The sequence below is a fragment of the Carlito syrichta genome, unplaced genomic scaffold, assembly GCF_000164805.1.
Source record: "Carlito syrichta isolate Samal-C Ts95f unplaced genomic scaffold, Tarsius_syrichta-2.0.1 Scaffold308837, whole genome shotgun sequence".
In the NCBI taxonomy this organism is placed as follows: Eukaryota; Metazoa; Chordata; class Mammalia; order Primates; family Tarsiidae; genus Carlito; species Carlito syrichta.
This window is the reverse complement of record NW_007252933.1, coordinates 598,692-615,092: the sequence shown is the minus strand read 5'-3', so window position 1 is coordinate 615,092 and position 16,401 is coordinate 598,692. Positions and strand designations below refer to the sequence as shown.

The window sequence follows — 16,401 nt, the reverse complement described above, 5'->3', positions numbered from 1 at the left end:
GCTGAAGTGGTTATACTAATTTCAGACAGCCCTTAAGACAGAAATTCTTACTACAGACAAGGAAGAATATTTGGTAATAATAAAAAGGTCAGTTATTTACTAAGATGATACAACAATTATAAATATATGCGCATAACAACAAATCCCCCAAACATAAGAAACAAAAACTGGCAGAATTGAAAGGTCTTCTATAGTTCAACTAGAGAAGTTGAAGGGTAATTGAAAACTTCTTTATGCCACTTGCAATAATGGATGAAACAAATATGCAGAAGATTGACAAGAAAACAGAGAAATGAGAAACTCTATAACTAAACTTCCTAGACAGCTATAGAACCCTATATGCAACACCAGTAGAATATATATTCTTAAGTATACATGTATCATTCTCCAGAATAGGCCATATGTTTGGCCATTATAAAGTTTTAGTACATTTTAAAAGATTCAAATTATACAAAGTATCTTTTCTGACCACAATAGATGAAATTTTTAAAGTCAATAAGAGAAGAGAATTTGAATATTGACAAATAAGTGAATATTAACAACATATTTCTAAATAACCAATGGGTTAAAGGCATCAAACAGGAAACTAGAAAATACTAGTTGAGATGAATTAAAACAAAAAGTTAACATACCAAAACTTATGGTGTGCAACTAAAGCAGTGCTTAGCTGCAAACACCTATATTGAAAAAGAAGAAAGATTCCAACTCAATAATCCTCTGCCTTAAGAAATTGGAAGAAGAGCAAACTGAAGTGAAAACAAGCAGAAGGAAGGAAATAATAAAGATTAGAGAAGGTATAAATGAAATAGAGAATAGAAAAACAATAGAGAAAATCCAAACATCAAATGTTGGTTCTTTAAAAGAGCAACAAAATTGACAAATCCATAGTTAAACTAACCAATAAAAAAGTAAAAAAGGAAGAGCTAGAGAAGACTCATGCTATTAAAATCAGAATGAATTAGGGAGCATGATTATCATACTTTCAGAAATAAAAATGTTATAAGAGACTACTATGAACAACTGTATGTCAAATAAGATAACCTAGATGAAATGGACACAGTCCTAGAAAGACAAAAACCTACCAAAACTGACTCAAGAAGAAATTGAAATTCTGCATAGATCTGCCATAAAAGGCTGAGTAACTTTTAAAAATCTTCTACACACAGAGAAGCCTGAACCAAAAGGCTTCACTGGTGACTTCTTTCAAGTGTTTAAAGAATAATTAATGCCAATTCCTAAAAAATTATTTTTTGAATTTTACAGATAACATTGTATGTATTTATCTTGTATAACATGATGTTTTGAAGTATTTTTGCATTCTAGAATGACTAAATCTAGCTAATTAACAATTGCATTATTTCACATAGTTAACATATTTGTGGTGAAAGTACTTGACATCTGCTCTCTGCATTTTTCAAGAACATAATAAATAATCAACTATAGTCACCTTGCTGTATAATAGGTTTCTTTAATTTTTTCCTCCTATCTAACTATTATAATGTATCCTTCTCCCCATTCCTCATTCCTTCTCTCTCCTCTTCTGCCTCTGGTAACTACTATTCTCTACTTCTTGAGATAAGTTTTTTTTAGATTCCCCATGAATGAAATCATGTGGTATTCATCTGGCTTATTTCACTTAATGTAATGTTCTCCAGATTCATTCATGTTGATACAAATGACAGGATTTCATTCTCCTTTATGGCTGAATGGTATTCCACTGTGTATATATACCATATTTTAAAATCCATTCATTCATTAATAAGCACTTAAACTGATTGCATATCTTGGTTAATATGAATAGTGCTACATAATTAACACCAATTATGTACACATTCTTTAAAAACATTGAAGAGGAGGGAAAACTTTCTAAATCAATTTGTGAGACCCATGTTACCCTGATACCATAACCAGATGAAGACATTACAAGAAAAGAAACTAAAGTATTTCTTAGGAATATAGATGCAAAAATCCTCAACAAAGTTCTAGCAAACTAAATCCAGCAACATATAAAAAGAATTATACAACTTGACCAAGTGGAATTTATTCCAGGAATATGAAAAACCAATCAATGTTATACACTATATTAATAGAATAAAAACAGAAACCACATAATTATCTCAACAGATACGGAAAAATCATTTGGTGAAATTGAACGTTTTATCATGATGAAAACACTCAACAAACTGGGGATATAAGAAAAATTCTTTAACCTAACAAAGAGCATCTATTAAATACCTATAACTAACATCATACTTATGGTGAAAGACTGAATGCTTTCTTCTAAATATCAGAAATAAGACAAGGATGTTTGCTCTCTCTACCTCTGTTAAGCATTGTATTAGAGTCTAGCCAGCACAACTAGTCAAGAACATGAAGTAAAAGTATCCAGACTGGGGAGGCTGAGGTGAGTGGATTGCCTGAGCCCGCGGGTTCAAGACCCGCCTGGGCAGCGAGACCTCATCTCTACAATAAATCAAAAAATCAGCCGGGCGTGGTAGCGCATGCCTGTAATTCTGGCTACTCGGAAGGCTGAGACGGAAGGATCGCCGGAGCCCAGCAGGTCGAGGCTGCGGTGGCCGGAAGTGGCCACTGCACTCCAGTCTGGGCGACAGAGTGAGACTCCAACTCAAAAAAAAAAAAAAAAAAAAGTATCCAGACTGGAAGTAAGAAGTAAAACTATTTCTATTTGCAGATGACATGATCATATATATAGAAACCCCAAGGAATCCACAGAGAAACTATTAGAGCTAATAAATGAGTTCAGCATGATTGCAGACTAGAAAATCAATACACAACAATCAATTGTATTTTTATATACTAGCAGTAAATAATCTAAAATGAAATTTTAAAAATAATTCAATATGGTAGCATCAAAAATATTAAAATATAAGTTAAAATATTAGAAATAAATTTAACAAAATAAGTTCAAAATTTGTACACTGAAACTTACAGATTATCATTGAAAGAAATTAAAAAGACCTAAACAAATTAAAAGACAATTATGTTCATGAACTTGAAGACCTAATATTGTTGATTGCCATACTTCCAAAATTGATCTACAGATTCAAAATAATCTTTACAAATTCCTGGCTGACTTTTTTTTGACAGAAATTGACAGACTGATCCTAAATTTAAATGGAAATGAAAGGGACATAGAATAGTTGAAAAAGAAAATCAAAGTTGTAGGACACACCCTTTTCATTTTCAAAACATACTACAAAACTATAATAATGAAGATATTGAAGTATTGGCATAAGTGTAGACATATAGGTCAATGGAATTGAGGATTCAGAAGTAAACTTGTACATTTACTGTCAACAGATTTTCAACCAGGGTGAAAGGATAATTTGATTGGGGAAAGAATAATTTTTCAATAAATAGTGCCAAGACAACTTGATATTCACATACAAAAGAAAGGAGTGTAGTTGCACACCTACCTTACACCATAAACAAAAATTTGACTGAAAACAGATCAAAGACCTCAATGTAAAAGCTAAAACTATAAAATTTTTAGAAAAAAATCTAGGTGCAATGTCTGTAACTTTATGCTAGGCAGTAGTTTCTTAGTTATGATAACTAAAGCACAGACAACCAAAGAAAAATAGGTAAATAGGACTTCAAAAAATTTGCAGTTACATGCTTCAGTGGACACTATCAAGAAATTGAAAAGACAATACACAACATATTAGTATTTGCAAATCATATCTCTGATAAGGCTCTAGATCCGGGAAATATAAAGAACTCTTACAACTCAACAATAAAAAGACCAATAACCTAATAAAATATAAACAAAGGATTTGAATAGACATTTCTCCAAAGAAGATGTACGGATGGTCAATGAGCAAATGAAGAGATGCTCAACACTTTATTAGAGAAAAGCAAATAAAAACAAAAGTGAAATATTACTTCATCTACACTATGATGACTATAATTTAAGAGACAATAACAAGCTTTGGCAAGATATGAAGAAATTGAAATTCTAACACATTGCTGGTGGGAATGTAAAATAGTGTAGCTGTTTTGAAAGTAGTCTGGCATATCTTCAAAATGTTAAACATAGAGATAGCATATGACCCAGAAATTCCAGTCTTAGATATATACCCAAAAGAGTGTAAAACATATGTTCACATAAAGATTTGTACACTAATGTTCATGGTAGCACTATTCATAATAGCCAAAAAGTGGAAACAATCCAAATCTGTCCATCAACTGATTGATGGATAAGCAAAATGTGGTATAGCCCTAAAATGGAATAAGTGCAGTCATAATAAATAATTTTATACTGATAATTGGTACCATATAGATCAACTTTGAAAACATTATGCTGTGAAAGAACCCAGACACAAAAGGCACCACATTGTATGATTTCATTGACATGAAATGCCCAGATTAGGTAAATTCATAGAGTAGATTAGTGGAGAGAGATAAGAAATAGGCACTGATTTCTAATAGATATGAGGTTTTATGGGAGGATGATAAAAATGTGCTGGAATCAAACAGTGGTCATGGTTGCACAACCTTGCGAATGTGCTAAAAAAAAAAAAAAAAGCCACTGAATTATGTACTCTAAGAGGTTACATTTTATGGGATATAAATTATATCTCAAAATTGTTTTAAGAATGCGTGAGATAGCCGACTTGGTTGCTCAAGCTTGTAATCCCAGCACTTTGGGAGGCCAAGGTGAGAGAATTGCCTGAGCCCGCAGGTTCGAGACCAGCCTGGGCAATATGGTAAGACCTCATCTCTACAACAAATAAAAAAAACTAGCTGGGCATGATAGTGAGTGCCTGTAGTTCCAGCTACTTGGAAGACTGAGATGGAAGGATCGCTGGAACCCAGCAGGTCAACACTGCGGTGGCCATAGCATGCACTGCACTCCAGCCTGGGCAACAGAGTGAGACTCTGACTCAAACAAACAAGCAAGCAAACAAACAAAGGCTGCATGAGATAAATATACTGACTAAAGATTTTTAAAAAAATAAACCTTGGCAACAGTAATGCAAGATCAAAAAGGTGGCAAATATTTTAATTTTCCAAGGGTAGCAGATTCAGCTTTCTGTCTTGGCTTAATTCCTGCATTCCCGCTATGTTTCAAAGTTCCCATCATCACTACTTATCACACGAATTTCAGATCTCTCTGTCTAAATTTGCCAAACTCCATCAATCCTTTTCTCACGTCTTAATCTCAATTGTTCCATATTGTACCAAACATTTTGAATTGGTCTGTGTTTATCTTGCGATGTCACAGCTATCTTCAAAGAAGTAATTGCTTATGGTACAATTTGTTCCTACCTCACAAAGCCTCAACTATTTTCAATTTATTTTAAGTGTCCATTTAGATGTAGACACATTAAAATATGGTCTTCGTAATTCTTCTCTGGCAGTCTGTGTTCCCTGTAGTGGTTTCTTTGTCTTCATGCAGATTTGTCATTGAATCAACTACTCCGTATTTCTCAGCAGCCACTGGCAGGTGCTATAGTTTAAAAAATTCTTTCTGCAGCTACCTCATTCACAGCTTGCATCTAAAGTAATTCTTTTAAAGCTTTCTTCTTTTAGAATTATAAGGCAGGAGAGAAGGTGCGAGAAATGTAAAACCATGTCTTTAAGAAGGCATTAACTCCTCTTCTGTGTTGTTTCTGCTATTGGTGTTTGAGGTTCTTCATTTTTATGTCTGCTTCTTTTCTGACTCTTTGGGTTTTTTGTTTTCTTTCTTTCCCTCCCACCTCCACCCCCTGAGGATTATTGGAATTAGGAACATTCCGGATTGGCATCATTTTTCCACTGGTTTCTAAACAAGGGTAAGCCATGGAGCCTTCTTTATAACAGAAATTTTACTTTGATTTTACAAGCATATAAATATGAAGTAAAACTCATTTTACATTTAGCCAGGCATGGTAGTGTGTGCCTGTCGTTCTGGCTACTTGGAAGGCTGAGGCGGAAGGATCACTGGAGCCCAGCAAGTCGATGCTGGGTGGCCGTGAGTGTGCCACTGCACTCCAGTCTGGGCGACGGAGTGAGACTCCAACTTGGAAAAAAAACCTCATTTTACAATATTTTAGAAGAGAAAGAGCCTAGAATCCATCAGGATTCTTTCCCATTGAACTTAATTATTACATACTTCAATAGGCCTTTCCAAAGTTATAGGACAGTCTACACAAAAGCAGACTCGAAAACTGCCCATTTGGACTCAGTCACATATTAGATATTAGATATGTGACTTCAGACACATCACTGCATCTCACTGGGCTTCATTCAGCTCATGTGTGTAACTCCTGGGCACTCCAAAGAATGTTTACTCAGATCTCCACAGTGAATAAGCCCTTCTCCCCCCCAAAAAGCCAAGCCTTTTCTTGGCTTCCCTGCAGTGGCAAATAAACTCAGCACGTGGTGCTTTAGCAAGTGTAGATGAACAGAAAATGTCGATTAGCAAGTACATAAGACAAAAGGTGTAACTGCCCAGGGACAGGCTGCTCTCTCGCACCACACTGTCACCACCTGTGCCCTGGGTCTCAGATTGGGATGGGCTTCATCTCACCTTCAAAAACCCACAGCCCTTGCAGCTGCTGTCTGCTGAGCTGGCTCACAGGGCTGAAAACCTCATCCATCTCACCAGCAGGTGGGACCCAGAGTTCTTTTCCTGATAGTTGCTGTCTTTTTCCCTCCCTTCCTAGCTGTCCTCAATTCTGTAGCCCTTCTCTTCCCCCTCCTTCCTCCTTTCCTTCCTTCCTCTTCCTCCTTCCTTTTTAGCTACTTCACAGAGTTCTTTTCCCTCCCTCTTTTGCTCTTTCCCTCCCCTTTTCCTTCCTTCCTCCCTTCCATCTTGTTTTTAACTAGTTCACAGTGTTCTTTTCCTGTACCAGTTCCCATGTGATGGCCAAGGGTTGTTCACTGTGATCACAAGAGTGGTGGACAGTGTATACCAAGCTGTAATCTATCAAATACAAACCCCTCCAAAACAAACCCCTCCAAAATGTTCCATGCAGGAAGAATCTGGGACTAAATAACTATGGATTACTCGTGGTGAGCCCCACTACTCGTTCTCATAAGAAAGTCTTAGAAGAGTCCTGTGATCAAGAACCCCTTGAAACTGTTTCTTTTTAAGCTCCCTGGACTTTTGCCCATGGAACCCTCTTTCTGAGTAGCAGCCACTGACACGTAGTAGAAGCAGTTTGTGTGGAACCCACTGTTGGAAACACCAGACTGGATGTTTTCTGGGGCTGGTTCCAGATTTAGAGCTCTATTTATCGTTCACTGACAGTTCCCTTGAAGGTATCCTTGACAGATCTCTGGAATGGCAGGAATGAGGTGCTGGACAAGTCACATTCAGTGGAGAAAGATGAGGAAAGACAGTTACGGTAGTGATACCTCCTTGATGACTGAATGCCTCTGAACTGAACCTTGAGGGTAGGTGGATGAGGGACAGAGGGAGAGAGTGGGTACTGATAAATTATACTCAACTTATCTTTTTGCCTGAGGTCCTGGCTATAGCAGTGATGGTTTTCAAAAGCATTGTTCAGTAGGACTTACACATTGAGAAACGGCCCGAAATTGATAAGTAAGGTGGAGAGGACCGGGCTAGTTAATTCTGTGGCATGGATGTGCTCTGCCATTGGCTTCCTTTGCCCATAACTGAAAGAAAATCTTTAGCAATCTGTCCAGTGGAGTAGAAAAGCCCTGCAATCAGGATTAGCTTTGAGCTCACACCTCTACAACAAATGAAGGTTCTGTAGGTGAGAATTCATGTAACACTTTTAATTAAGATAACTGCAGGGGAATGGAAAGGACCCTTTAGTAAGTGGTGCTAATGAACAGATGATGTCTTTCCCTACCCCTCCTGGGAGAAAATGAGGCTCAATCAGTAATTGGTGTAAATAGTGAAAAAGATTTCCCCCCATTTGCTTTCCTTTCTTCAGCATTAGAGCACCCAGGCTATTTGCTTTTGATTGCTTGACTGTTCCTTGTTTTCTTTGGAGTCTTCCTGAACCTCCTTTTCAGATGTTAATTGGGAGCCTGCATCCTAAACTCAAGGGCTACACTGCCAGATCCTGGGTGAAGCTAGGAGTCAACAGTTTTTCTCTGGTGCCTTAAAAACTCTTGCTAGGATTGTTTTGAATGTGTTTGTACAAGTTCTTTTATGGTAAATTTGAATTTATGCTTGATAAAGGGCTCTCATCTCTTTTCAAAGAAGGCAACCCAAAACAGAGCAAAAGAATGTAATAAAGGGTGTGTTGCTTTGAAGATAATTGAATGAAAAATTTGTTTCCTGCAATATCTACTGATTTTTTAAAAAGGAGGGAGAAAAGAAAATGTCCTCCTGAGTAGATTTTAAAAAGAAACAAAGACTTGGAATGTAATTAACAATAACTTGAGGAAAAATAGTCACCCAAAGCGTTTCTCCAAGAAGGCTGATTGATCTCCCTGTCAAAACCAGCACCTTCCTGCTTCCTTGTGATGCTGGAGAGTGTGCTAGGAAAACCCTAGGGATTAGAAGCTCGGGGAAGCTTCTGGCTTGATTCTGAGAAAAGTGAAATGATGCTTTGTGATTCATGTAGGAACAAACTACTGGAACTGGGGATGGTGGTCCAAGGGGCTTTTGATGCCAGGTTTATTTTAAAGTTCAAAAGCCAGAGCAAGCTTCTTTGAGAAGTTCTAACTCTGGTAGGTTTCAAAGTGAATTTTCTCAAATATATTTTATTAAAATTCAAGGACATAAATCACATGAAGCATTAATGGGCAGATCCTTACATATTATAGAGAAACAATTGACTATAAAGTGTTTTATTTCTTCAAATCTTTATCTAATTCCCTTAAATATAGTAATCGGTAGGTCTGGGTTATATTTTTGCTTCCCTTAATGAGTGCTACTTTTAAATTAATAGCATAATTTCACTTGCACCTGTGTCTGGTAGAAACATTAACTCATGGAGTTTTGTTTGGCTGGTTGATTTTTAAAGATGTGGGGTACAATTCAGGGTTAGGTACATGAGTGATCATCGTGCAGGTAAAGTCTGTGTACCCTTATTGATGTTATGTGCCCCCCTCCTTCTCCTGGAAGTTTCCCACTCTTGCCAATTCCTCTCTTATAGTATTACGATAAATGTTCAGGGTCCACTTATGAGTAAGTACATGTAGTACTCAGATATTTCTTTCTGTAATAAATCACTAAGTATTACAGACTCTAAATCCATCCAAGTTAGTTGTAATTGAGAAAGCTCTTTCCACCTGAAGCCAGTTGCAAAGTTTGGCTGCACAATACAATCACCTAGAGAACTTTGACAAATCCCAATATCCAGGTCACACTCGCAGACCCATTTAAATGGGATCTAATGAAGGGGACCCAGTCATCAGTATTTTTTAAAGCTCTTCAGAGGATTCCATTATGGAGGGTTGAGAGTCACTGGTCTGAGTGGAAACAAATTAACCCGTAGTGCTCATGGATCTCATATATGACAGTACATGCTGTTAAAAAAAATAGGCATCTCCCTACCTAGCACCCCATCCTGGTCTTCCTAGGGCTCCTATAAGGATTGAAGCTCAGGGTCCTTTCTGCCTTCCTTCCAGTAGTGTGCAAGTGAGTGTTAATAGCCCACTTCCTGGAATTAAAGAAGCCCTGGTAGGATGTGCAGATTTTCAGACTCTGTAAATACTCTCACTGTGATCAATTTCACCCTACCAAGGTGCTACACTGTACATGGAGGACTTTCACATGACTTTTCTCACTGAATTGCTGCAATACACCTAGGAAGGCCTAGCAGATAATATTTTCCATCTGCAGATGAGGAATTCTGCCTGAGCTCAGAGAGGCCAAATGAAATGACTCATCCAGTGTTTGAGCAACTTGCTCAAGCTAGCCGGTGATGGAGCCAGGACTTGAACCCAGAACTTCTGACTCCAACTTTACACACACAGCTACTAACACCCAGCCTGAGTCTACTGTCCTCCTCCACTCAGGCATGGGGCCAATCAACTTAGGTAGAACAGGGAGTGAGATGAAGTAACCGATATCCTGCTTTCCAGTCTTGTGAACTAATTATTTTCCAGTCCTGTTTTAAAAAGCATGTTTTCTGCAATGAAACATGGCCTATGTATCTAACAAAAAACATGTTCCAAGTTGGTAAGTATTAAGTTGGGGGTGTGATATGAGTGGCATGAGCAATATCAATAGCTGATGAGCTGTGATTTCAAAAACAGAGTTGGGAACAACCTCGGTCGAGAGTATGTCAAACCCAGAAGACACCTGGGACTCCAAGAAGTGGCTGCAGAAGTATGGCTTGAAGGCCCAGAAACTGTCATTTTATGATATCCTTGCTGACTGCTCTTTCCGACATGCTGATGGAGTTGTTGATATAAAAGCCAAACCAGAGAACGAGACCATACAGACCAGTGCGGTAGGTGAAGTGAACTCCTGGGAGGGGCTGTGGCCTCCCTTTAATCCCTGGGTGGGTGAGGCCTCCTTCAGGTCAGAAACCAAGAGCAGGACCCATGGTGAAGAGCAGCAGGGAGGGAAACGAGCTTGGGTTTCCACGAAGCAAGGATTCCCTCTGCTTCCCACCTCACCCTTCTCTAAAAGGTAACTGTGAGGGTGGAGATCAAGTCTGGGAATGATTTCTAAGCATAAGTGAATTATACTTAAGCCAAGGGCTAGGCTTGTAGGAATCAGGCACTATGAGTCTCAGACTAGTGCAAATAGAGAAGCACTTTGTTTCCTCTTATTGAGTAGAAGAGGGAAACATTGGTGAAGCAGGCTTTGCTGTGGTCCTCTTGTATTTTCATTGTCATAAAGTTGCATTATTCTAGTGACTACCAGCCAGCAAATAGGGGAATCCCAGTAAATATAGAATCAGATTTTCCAAAGGTTTTCAGCACCAGGTAGGTGTCTACTGAAAACTTTGAAAGCTGTATAGTTCATCGTGCCCAGTGGGTCTTATGGGAATGTAGCTTCTTTTAGTGCCCACTCTGGCTCCCAATGGAAAGACGATACACAATAGCAGTAGCTTCTAAACTCTAGTACCATGTGAATGAATCAGTAGGTCTGAGGTGGGGGTCAAGATTGTGTATCCATTACAATCCCCAGACAATGGTGAAGCTTCTGGTCTAGAGGCTACACTCTGAGAAACTGCGAGTTGTAGGACAGGTACCAGAAGACTGGGTCCAGAGTGTAGAAGTGTGGATATACTACGAAATGTCACAGTATGAAACAGAAAATCAGGATAAAATGAATACTGCAGATTTGTAAAACAAACAAACAAAAAAGTCCTTTTAGGAGGTGGTAAATTCCCAGGTACACACTGTAAAGTAAAGTGAACTTAAAAGGAGCCACATGCAGACAGGACGTCAGGCCCTCCCAAAATACAGAGTCACTTTCTTCTTTTTTAAAATTGATATCTAGTGGCTGTACATATTTTGGGGGTACATGTGATATTTTGATACATATAATGTGTAATGATCAAATCTGGGTAATTGGGATATCATCACTTCGAACATTTATCTTTTCTTCGTGTTGGAAATATTACTGTTCTTCTATTTGATCCATTTTGAAATATACGATAAATTATTGCTAACTATAATTTCCCTGCTGTACTATAGAACTAGAATTGATACTTTCTGTCTGATCGTATTTTTGTACCCATTAACCAACCTCTTTCTATTCCCCCTACTCACTCCCTTTCTTAGCCTCTTGTCACCACCATTCTACTTTGTGTCACTTTATGTATTCTTGAAGCCTCCAATTCAATGTCAAGATCATTACTGAGATGTCTGTAGCTACAACAGCTGACCACAGAGCACCACACGCCCTCCCCAAGGAGGATGCTTTCCTCTGGGGATACATTAGCCACACCATGTTGTGTTCCTGCCGTCTTACTGCTGTGTGTTTATAATGCACTGAAAGGAGGAAAATACAAAAATTGAATTAGAAAAATGCAGAATTGACGCAAGACTTGTTTCCTGGCTTGTCCTAGGATGCAGAGTAATTGCCACAGTGCAGGGAAAATCTCATTTGTGGGTTTCCTCCCCCAGCACACTTTTCTGGTTTTGCAGACATTACTCAGTAATGTTCAGGAAATCATACATAACTAAATTTTCATTTTAAAAATACATTAGACCCTTGATATTTCAAAATATTAATCCCCTTCTATTTGAACTGCAAGCTCATGGCAATGCAGTATACTCAAGCTAGCTCTAATACTAATTGTCTCCTGATTCTTTCTTGACAATTTTAAATGAAATCTCACAGGACCAGTTTGAAGAAAATGACTTATAAAAAGAGAATTTTACCTCAATTTTTTGTGCTTACCAATAATAGTAGGTTGAGAATTATATAGCACAACTAATCTCTTTCACAAATATTAGTGAAAATGGGACAATTTGGGAACACATATTTGAAACTAGATTTACACTTAAAATTATGATGTGTATAAAGTAGGGAGAAAATGAGGTGGTTAAATAGGTAGGTTTTTTTTAGAGTTCCTCCAGACTCCCACTGGGTAGGACCCCCTAAATGTTTAACTATAAAAACCAATTTATAGGTACAGATACAGGAAACCCATTGACACTGAGAAATCAATGACCCAAAAAGCTTTGTTATGTAGCGGTTCAAGGAATATGCTGCCGTGTGACACAAAGCTTGCCTTTATGTAGCATATGGTCTGGTGGTTTTCCGTGTAGCTATATATAAGACACACTTGGGATATGCCATGTGAGGGGATTGAGGGAATGGAGAACTCTTTTGGTGACAATGCCAGGCATGTGGCAAGAATAAGAGAAGACACCTTTCTCCTTCCATCCTTGCACTGCGACAGAGATGTGGTTCCCCTCTCCGCCCGCCTTGGGAGTGGGTGCTGATCTCATCTTAGTCCTTCAGCCCCTTCTCATGAGAGTCCTGAATTCTCATCCCTGTATGCCTCAAACATCCCTTCTTTGACCTTCTGTATTCCTTCCTAACTCCTAAAATCCCTCCACTCTACCCTCTAGGACTTGAAGTCATCAGCAAACCCCTCAGAGCCTCCAGTCTTCTGAAATGTTCCTGTTCCCTACTTGTCCGGATTCCCTCTCCAGGACCCTGTTTCCTGGCAGCCCCTGGAGTGGGCAGCTGGTTTCTCTCCCTTTCCACTGGAACCTGTGGGCCCTGGTGGGTGGCGGCCTCCTTGTTCCTCTTGGCTCCTTCTTGACCTTCTCCCTCCCTCCCTCCTTCTTCCCTTGTTATCAGACTATATCTTACCACACTCGCTACAATGCCTGTCACCTACTGTCTTAGCTCAACCTCATCAGTCCTTGAAGACGACAGCTTCTCTCTTGCTGTCACTGGCTTTAATGTCTGTTTTAGTTCTTAGTGATTTCAATCCCGTGTGGAAGATCCTTCCTATACCCCGATCTTTCATTTCTTTGACCTCGTCTTCTCCAATGGCTTGCTCCTTCACTCCTTTGCCACTCCTACCTGAGGCATGACTTCGACTTTGTCGTTGCAAATAACTCTTAATCATAACCCACATCCTCGACTCTAAATGTCCTACTTGCTGATCACTTATTTTTGGATTATTTCTATTGTTCCAGTCCCACCCATCTGTCGACCCCACTGGGATATGCATGTTACTGTTTCTAACACCTTTTCTCTGTCCTCTCCATCTCTTTGTCTCTCCCATGCATCCTCAACCAATTTTCCCTTCTTACACGATTGCACCCATCTGGAAAAACTCCAAATTGAACCCTGGTTAAATTCAACTCTTTGTCTTTCTGGTTTATGCCTGTGCAATTAATTGACTGCACCGGCAGAAAGAGAAGGAAAATGCCCATCCATGATGCCTGGCTTCACCTTAAATTCATGCCCTCTAATGTCGGTGGATCTTTTGTGTTGCCTAACAATCTGTTTGGCCTCTTGCTCTACTTTTCTCCTGAAATGTCCAGCACCTCCTCCTCCATGTTCACTTTCAGCATGGAAGCTTTTTTCCCATGTCATGAAACACGAATGTGAACATCATGAATATCTTTCTCCATATCAAACCCCCACATCTGCGTCTGTGTGTGCTACCTTTGTTTTTCCTTTTCACAGGCTGGATTGTCCTTGTCCTGTCTAAGGCCACTCCCTCTGTGTGTACATGGATCTCTCTTGCCTCTTTCATCCATTCTCCCTTTCCTACTTCATGTCCTCAATATTGCCCTTGTTTCTGGATCTTTCCCTTCAGCATACAAACATTCTGCTATTTCTCCCATCTTAGAAACATCTTCTCGATTCCCATATTTGCCTCTGACTCTCCCTCATTTGCCTCGGTCCTCTGCTCCTCTTTCAAATTCAGTTCATCAGAAGAGATTCATACATTTTCTTTCTCCACTTCTCCTCCTGTGCTTTCTTGAACCCAGCCCAATCAGGAAAAAGTCCCCATCTCTCCACCAAAACCCCCTTCTTCCAGGGATACCTGAACTGATACATCCAGGGGTCCTTGCTCAGTCTCTTTCTTACTTGACCTGTTTTCACCTGTTCTGGTTTTCCTCCTGCTTCATTGGTTCTTCTTTCTCAGTCTTCATTGTTACTTCTTTCCCATACCCCAACTCCATGCTGGAGAGCCTCAAGGCGTGGTCCCCAGACCTCTTCTCTCTCCATAGTCCTTCTCTAGGTGATCACAACCAGTCCCATGGCTTTTAATACCCTGTGCATGCCAGGGGTGGGACTTCCAAATGTATGCCTCCAGTCCTAGGTCCTTCCCAGATCTCCTCCTGACTACTTGTCATGTTACTTGGATGCCTAATAGGTATCTCAAACCTGACACATCAGACACAAAATCTATCTTTTTATTTTTATTTTTTTGAGTTAAGAGTCTCACTCTGCCGCCCAGGCTGGAGTGCGGTGGCACGCTCCTGGCCACTGCAACCTCAACCTACTGGGCTCTGGCGATCCTTCCGCCTCAGCCTTCCAAGTAGCCAGAACTACAGGTGCGCGCCACCACACCTGGCTAATTTTTGATTTTCTGTAGAGACAAGGTCTCACCAAGTTCCCCGGGTGGGACTTGAACCCACAGACTCAGGCAATCCACTCGCCTCGACCTCCCAAAGTGCTGGGATTACACTGACCAGACACGAAATCTTGAGCTTCCTCCTTCAAAGTTGCTCTCTTGCAGTCTTCCTCCTGTTAATTTGTTCCAGCTCTGTTCTTTCAGATCCCCAGGTTGAATACCTCAGAATCATTCCTGACTCCTCTCTTTTCTCTCATTCCTACCTCTGATCTCTCACTAAATCCTGTTGGCTCTGTCTTCAGAATGTATCTGCCATTCAAGGTCTGACCATTTCTCACCAGGGCTGCTGCTGCCCTGGGCCATGCACCTAACTGACCTCCTGACTCCCTGCTTCTGCCCTGTTCTCAACAGGGTAACCAGAGTCATCCTGCGATACTATAAATGAGTTGTGTCACTGCTCCTATTAAAGTTCTGAGGGGGTCCCTTTTCTAAACAGAGCAAAAGCCAGAGTCATTTCCATCAGCTGTCAGGCTTTATGGGAACTGCGCCTGGCTGCCTCCTCACGTGTTCCTCGTGTTCCTCATTTCATCTCACTCTTTCTTCCCTCCCTCATTCTCTTTTGGATATAATGGCCTTCCTAAAGCTCTACAGACATGCCAGACAGGCTCTTAGCTTAGGACTTTGGCCCTTGCGATGTCCTCTGACTTCCTCCGGACCCTACTCTTTGTTCCTTCAGGTCTTTGCTCATATTTCACACTCTCTGTAAGAGTTTCCCTCTCCTCGCCAGCCCTGTCTTCCTCAGTCCTGTATCCTTCCTTGCCTTATATTTCTCTATTTGTCATCATCCTGCATAATATATCACAATTTGCTTATTATCTGACTCTTCTCCTGTGATGTGAGCTCTATGAAGGCAGGAATTTTGGTGTTTGTTCTTGGGTTGTATTCCTGGTGCCTAAAAGTGCTCCTGGCCTGGAGGAATGCTTGATGAACACCAGCTGGATGAGTAGTAGAGACAGATCTGAGGATGAGAGCACTCCTTGGGGTGGGGGTGGGGAGCTGCCCTTGCACCAGTTCTGTACATCTCAGTAGAAGATGGTAGATGTAGGATGGGGCTCTTGGCCTCTTTGCTTCATTTGCAGCTGGGGGTAGTATGAAAAGAGGTTTTGTGTAAGTCTCGGTTCCACCTCCTCCAGAATGGTCTCCTTGGCCCTCCAGTCCACTTCCACTGTGAGCTCTTTCTTCTTTGCCAGGACTTGCCCGCATCTTACTCCCTCAACCTGGTAGAATATCTAATTCTCTGCATTACTAATATCTCTGTCTCTCTCTCTCTCCCTCGTGTGTGTGTGTGTGTGTGTGTGAGTGTGTGTGGGTGTGTGTGTGTGTGTGTGTGTGTGTGTGTGTGTGTGTGTGTGTGTGTGAGTGTGTGTGTGTGAGTGTGTGTGTGAGTGTGTGTGTG

At 40.2% G+C, this 16,401-nt stretch overlaps 1 protein-coding gene across 1 annotated transcript in view; it reads left to right on the top strand.

The window, feature by feature from the left end:
- VWA3B (von Willebrand factor A domain containing 3B) overlaps nt 1-16,401 on the top strand; it is a 195,941-nt gene that overhangs the window by 57,259 nt on the left and 122,281 nt on the right. The window contains 1 exon segment of the mRNA XM_021716551.1: nt 10,192-10,388. Coding sequence (XP_021572226.1) covers nt 10,192-10,388 — 197 coding nt within the window.